The 6,757-nt window shown below is 49.8% G+C and overlaps 1 protein-coding gene across 1 annotated transcript in view; it reads right to left on the reverse strand.

Moving 5' to 3' along the window:
• The window catches only part of PKP1 (plakophilin 1 (ectodermal dysplasia/skin fragility syndrome)), a 54,447-nt gene extending 50,093 nt beyond the window's left edge, over positions 1-4,354 (reverse strand). Inside the window, exon 1 of the mRNA XM_006892086.1 lies at positions 3,898-4,354. Within this exon, the coding sequence (XP_006892148.1) occupies positions 3,898-4,099 (202 nt within the window). The 5' untranslated portion in view covers positions 4,100-4,354. The remainder of the gene's footprint in view (positions 1-3,897) is intronic.
• Between the last annotated feature and the right edge of the window lie 2,403 nt (positions 4,355-6,757).

A 6,757-nucleotide genomic window follows, 5' to 3' on the forward strand; every position in this document is an offset into this window, starting at 1 on the left:
TATATATATATAATTTTACATGGAGCCATCTAACATTCTTCCTTTTTATTTTATTCAAATATAATACACCTTTTAAGCTGTCACACCCCGTCCCAGAAGTGCGTTCCAGATGTTTAAACCTAGAACAATTGGCTTATTGATATTTGTGATTTAGTGTGTGGGGAGAGGAATTTGTCCGACTATCTTTTCCCAATCTCAGTCAATGAGCTTAGCAAAGGAGGAGGATCCAGAGAAACAGCATTTGCTATGAAATATCCTTGGAGACTCAGCATTTTTGCATGTGTTGTAACAGGCCAATGGATATTCTGCCTAAAACCCTCACTTCGAGCCAAGTTACATTGCAAAGAAACAAGAATCGGTTTATTCGGAGTCTAATTAGTATGTGTTGCTGCTGGAACAAAGCTAAAGCACAAACACTCTTTACTGTCTCCCTTCATTGCTGGGTCCAGAGAAAACAAATGGAGAAGCGATGTTTGCTTGCCGTCTGCGGTTAGGACAGGGCAACTTTCAAGAGAGAAGAATGAAAATAACCTTCAGCCAAGCCGAGGTTCGTGCTGAGACACAGCCAAACACAGAGTGGACCAATGGCAGCGCTCCTGAAGGAGTCTCCACTCATGCTACACTGAGCCAACTGCAAGAGCAGAAGAGATGAGGCAGGGACTGGAGATACAGACCCAGCCTTATGTCACTCTCCACCTCCTGACTTAGACCAGCAAGAAGCAGGGGTTAGGCCATTTTAGACGGGCAATGTTACCTCTGAGAAGATACGCACAGACTCAGATTTCTAAGCAGGCCCCAAAGAGTTCCAAACCTCCTGCCATCTTGGTGGATTCTCTCTCACAGTGACCTGCCATTGGGTTTCTGAGGCTATAGGTCATTACGGGAAGAGACTGCCCATCTTTCTCCCTCAGGGAGGCTAGTGGATTTGAACTGCTGACTGTTCGGTTAGCAGCTTGACACATTAAGAACTTGACACACCCAGAACTCCTTGTCTAAGAGGGTGGAGACACGAATTAGGCACATGGTGCCATAGCATTCAAGGTTCCCTGAAATGAGAAGTAATTCCCCACAGGGAGTTCATTGTAGTGAAATTTTGTGGGTGATGCGTGTCCATGGTGGGGGCAGAGAGGGGGACAAATGAATTGGTGTGAGCTTCAGCAAGAAAATCTAAAGACCCGAGCACAGGTCTGAGTTACAAAGACCTCAGCACAGAGAGGGCTTCCTTCTGGGTTGGATAACCAGCGTGCCAGGACTTCACCTCCATGGGGGCGGGAGCTCATTATCAACCCAGGAGGGACTTTCACAGCCTCAGGGGAGTCAAGTTTCCCCAGCAAGGATCTTTGCTGAGCAGCCAGGTCTCCTTCATTTCCTCTTGCTTCACATTAAGATCTGGCTTCCTCTGGGGAGAAGTGCCGCAGACACCCTGATGCAAACAGAGACACTCTGAATCAGGGGAGATAATACTTAGAGGCTAGCTCAGCAATCAACATCAAGATGGAAAGGCTGGTTCAGAAAAAGCCTCTTCTGAAGGGATACCGGGGATTCCCACTCCCAGTGAGACTGGCTCTTTGCTTCTCAGAGAAACGAAAGTCAGGGGCGACTCGCTTCAATCACCTATTTGACTACCATTTTCCATGGGGATATCTACCTCGACTGGCCTGGGGTATGGTCCCTCCCCAGAACCAGAGGCAGTCCAAGGGCTGGAAATCAACAGGAGAATGAGAGCAGGGCGAGTAAAGGCTGCCATGGAACCAAACAGGGAACACTTGGGTGGTTCTGATGGAGAGGACAGAGAAATCTGATGAAAATGAAGCAAGATAAACCAGAAACACCAGCTCCAAGTGGCTGAACCACCTCTTCCAGCTAGGATGCCGCTGGGGAAACTGGCTCCTTTTGGGAACCTCCCCAGAAGCTGATGGTAGAGGGTACATGCTTACAAGGTTAAGGCTTTGGAAAGCTCTATTTCTGGACTGGTGTGTAATAGCTAAAGAGCCAGCCTTCACCTAGCTGGAGTCCCCTGGGAGATCCTGGGGCAGAGAAATGAAAAAGGAACTAATTAATCAGATAAATTGTCAGCCACAAACACCAAATTTAAAAACATAACACCTCATAAGGTCAGACACTTAGTATCACAATGAGTAGGCTCAAGAAGGGGTACTTGAGACATCTGAAGCCAGTTGGAGACTTTTCTGCAGCTGGGAGGCAGGAGCTCAGACTAGAGATGGAGTGGGAGTGGGAAGGGACAGATAAGTCTTGCTCAGGGAAGACAGTAGGTTGGTTTGACCTGTGTTCTGGGTTATAGCCAGGAATGGGGGCCCTTGTTATTTCAAAGCTACTTCCAAAAAAGGCTTGGAAGCAGCCGCCAAGGCACAACATAAAAGGGAACAGAGGCAAATGCTCTGGGGCTATATGACCTTGGGTGGAAATCTGGTGGGAGGGCAGCCGGGAGCCCAGGAAGGACAAAGGGTACAGACACCCAGCAGCCTTTGAAAGTCTGTTCTCTTTACTATCCCAACAACACCAGTTCTCACAGGGGACTTGCTCAATACATACATCTCCTCAGTCATTACTAAGAACATAGGGAGCTCTGGGGATAGAGTTTGTAGGGAATGCTGTGCTGACCAAAAGGTCATACCTCTGATCGTTCAAAATCACCAGGGACTCCAAAACAAAGATGGACAATTCTTTCTCCATGTGATTTACAGCCTCAGTGACCTAGTGGAGGGTCAGCTATAAGTCAGTTCCCACACCAAGATGAGACAGTGATTATGCACACAGTATGGCCATGATTCAAATCAAAATTGGTGGCAACTAACAGCACAATGCTTTGTAGTCCCCAGAGTATTTACTAACATTTTACTCAATTTAGCAGACCAAAAACTAAGTGAAAAATCAAAGGCTTGATAATTTGTAAGTCTTACTTAGAATTCTTTGTATTAAAGCATCTGGTCTAAAAATTCCCCACAAATATCCCTGTAGATTTTCTCCTTTAGTTTTCTGGTTCCTAACTATTTCCAGTCTGGGGCTCTTCATGGCCACAGAGGCTGCAAACAGAGGAGAGTAGACTTGGATTGGAAGAGGTGCCCATGAGAACTCCGCGGGGTGGGGAATCCTCTCTGAACCCACTGGGATCCTCACCACTGCTAATCCCATTCCCTACCTTTTGGGCTAACTCCTTGAGTTGGATGGGATAAACAAAACCAGTGGGTTTTCCATTTCAGCCACGAGGGAAGCAGGGGATCTCGCATCCCTTTTCCCATCCTTCATGAGCGAATTCGCCTCCTGTGACCTTGGAACCAGATTAGTCCCCCTCCAGGCTGAGGTTCCTTCTGACTTTCCTGAGAGCTCAGATTTGTCCTAGCTCCCACAACTCCATCAGTCCAAAGCGTGACCCCGCTGGCGTTCACCCTCCAGCCTCAGTGATCCCTCACCACGTCCCATCGCCACGCACAGTCCCCACAGACACCGGGATCTGCCAATCCGAGCGCGCAATAGAACTCTAAGCCGAGGAAAAAAGAAAGGAAAGAGGCTTATCGCCACAGCCAGCGCTGGGGCTGGAGGCGAAACAGAATGCGGGGCCAGTTCCCCTTCCTTCTTTCACCAAGCAGCCCCCTAGCAGTTCTTGGTGAGAGAAAGTCAACCGTGCCCTGAAGAACAACCCCGCGGGGGATCCTGCCCCGTGCTCGCTGAAGAGACGCTCCCCTCTGGGGTTCGGAACCGGCTGGTCACTTGGCGCGCGCTCCTTTCTTGCAACCTGCCCCAAGCTGTGCGCACTACTTTGACCCTGCCAAGCATCTCCGTGGACACCTGCGGCTCCGGGCTCACCAGCTCCCCCAGACTCTCGAGCGCAAGAAGGGGGCGCCTGAACCCGGAAGCACGAGCGCGTCGGGTCCTTACCTCGGTTGGAGTAGCTCAGAGTAGAAGACTGCGAGGACTTGGGCTTCTGCCTCTTGACGGTCATCATCACCTGCTCCTGCACGCGCTGCCTGCCCGACGTGCCCGTCTTCATTTTCTGGTCCGACGGCAAAGCCAGCGTCGAGTTGTCTTGGTCCTGGAAGCATTCGTATGCCAAAGCGGTCTTGAGCGGCGAGTGGTTCATGGTGGCGGGAAGCGCGCGCGGGCCGGGCCTGGAGGAGCAGAGAGGCGCGGGGAGGTGCGGTGCAGCCGGCGCGGCGGGCGGGCGGAGCGTGTGCTTCTCGCTCTCAGCGGTTGCCTATGGCCATAGAATGAGTGGTCCGCGTGAGGGCTCCTGGCAGCTGCTCCTGGCGCCTCCACCCCGGCTCGTCCCTCTCCTGACACTGGCAAGGCCCGCCCTCCGTCAGACTGGATATACCACCCCTGGCCTGCACCACCCACTCCGCTCCGTCCGCCGCCGCGCTCAGACGCGGAGCTGCAGGGCACTGCTGCTGCGGGAGGGGAGCGAGCGCTCTCGGGAGGCAGGGCTGTGCCTCCTGCCTGTGGGATGGTTGGTATTTCCCTGCCTTCTTTTATTTCTTCCCTCCCTTCCCTCTCGTCACCACGTGCAAGAGTTGTCACAGGAGGTGAGGCCCCTCAGAGACACCTCTCTGTCCTGTTCTTGCTGGCTCACAAGGGAAGTAAGTGCACATCTCGGGAACCGAAGAAGAGCTCTTCTTAGGAAAAGAGATTTTTGTCTTGATGAGCTGTTCCAGTCCCAACCCCTACAGGTACTGAGTTCTTGGCTAAGACCAATTCTGTCCATGGGAGCTCCCAAGCTGATAACAGAAGCACAGTCCCTGACTTGAAGCCCACACCAAGGACCATGGACCTCACATACAAACCACAAAGTTGTGCACATTGTGTGTGTGTGTGTGTGTGTGTGTGTGTGTGTGTGTGTGTGTGTAGGTATGACCAGGGATAATACTATGATAGCAGTAGATTCTTTCTGTAGTTCTTAGCTCCTCTAAAACTACTTTTGAATGGAGGAGTAAAGGAATATTAGCTAATTTAAAGAGCTCTGGTATTCTTGTGGGTAAGGAGATCCACAACCAACCCAAAGGCAAAGAGTTCAAGTCCACCAGTTGCTCCTTGAGAGAAAGATGGGCAGTCTCCTCCCATGCGATTTACAATCTATGAAAACCTGCTGGAGGGTCAGCTATGAGTCAGTTCCACATAGAGGGCACATAACAATGACAACAACAGCTAATTTAAGAAAAGTTACATTTGCATTGAAGCCTACATAGCTCTTTACGGAACAAACCAGAAGGGTGGTTTGTCCATAAAACTGCCCCAACGTGAGTTTCTATCTTATTCTGGACTGCTGTGGGCTGCAGCTCAGTTGATTCCTGCTCATAGTGGCCCAAGGTGTGCAGAGAAACACAGCTTTACAGGGTTTTCAATCCAATCTTTCAGAAACAGATTGCCACATCTGTCTTCCAAGGCATCGCAGGGTGGGTTTAAACCACCAGCCTAGAAGTTGAGCCACCAAGTTTCTTCTCTTATGCACACAGTATCTTTGTGGACACATATGCAGCATGCTTCCTTCATGTAGGCAGCATATTCCTCAAGGACCAAGGTAACCAAGACCCAATAAATTAGCTCTGGTGGCCTTGTGACAAGAAGCTGGGCTGCAATCCCAGAGGCACATGGTTGGAGGCCACGAGTTGCTCTGTGAGAGGATGGGCTCCTTCCATGGGTTTAGGTGTCTCTGAAAACCTGCCAGAGGGTCAGCTGTGGGTCGGTTCTGACTATGGTATGCAACAACAACAGGAACCGAGTAATTTTTAAGTGACTTTCGTAGAAATCTAACAGGTATCAGAGCCTGCCTTGTCCTCTTTTGGAAAAGATACTGCACACATTTTATGTACTTCTTGATGGCTCGGGTTCTCTCTCAGGACATCCAGCATCAACTGTGGGGCAGTGTTCTCTTCTCAGCTTCTTGGCTTTCAGGGTCTCTTCCAGCTATGCAATGCTATCCTTGTCATGCAAATGATTAAGTGCTTGGCTGCTGAATAGAAGATTGGCAGTTCAGACCCCCCCCAGGCACTGGTGAAAAGACCTGAAGATGTACTTCCACGAAGATCAGAGCCATGAAATTTCCAAAGGACAGTTCTGCTTTGTTACAAGGGGCACTGCAAGTTGTATTTGACAACGGTGACCTCATATCTGTTATTGTGTGACAGTCCATTCGCCTTACATTGGTTTGCCTTTCTAATCAGCAGAGGAAGGGAAAAATCAGAACTATACTTGATTGAGGCTCAGTGTCAAGAAGACAAAGATTCTCACCACTGGACCAATTAGCAGCATCAGGATGGATGGTGAAGAGATTGAGATTGTTAACAACTTTAGTCTGCTTGGCTCCACGGTCAACACTCTTGGCACCAGGAGCCAGGAAATAAAAAAAAGTATTGCAATGGGCAAGTCTGTTGTTAGGGACCTCTCCAAAGTACTGAAGAGCAATGGTGTCTCTCTGGAGACTAAAGTGCATCTGATACAGGCCATGGTCTTTGCAGTCGCTTGTTATTCATCAGAGAGTTGGACAAAAACTGAGGAGGATAGAAGGAGAATTGATGCCTTTGAGCTGTGGTGCTGGACAAGAGTATTGAATGTGCCCTGGACTGCCAAGAAAACAAACAGATTGATCCTGGAGAGGGTTAAACCAGGCTGCTCCTTGGAGGCAAGGATTCTGGGGCTTCGTCTGACATACTTTGGACATGTTGTAAGGAGGGAGAGGTCCTTGGAGAGGGACATCATGCTTGGGAGAGTGGAGGGATGGCGCAGCATGGGAAGACCCTCTATG

The sequence above is a fragment of the Elephantulus edwardii genome, unplaced genomic scaffold, assembly GCF_000299155.1.
Source record: "Elephantulus edwardii isolate Elephantulus edwardi_28Jun2011 unplaced genomic scaffold, EleEdw1.0 scaffold00110, whole genome shotgun sequence".
NCBI classification, from domain to species: domain Eukaryota; kingdom Metazoa; phylum Chordata; class Mammalia; order Macroscelidea; family Macroscelididae; genus Elephantulus; species Elephantulus edwardii.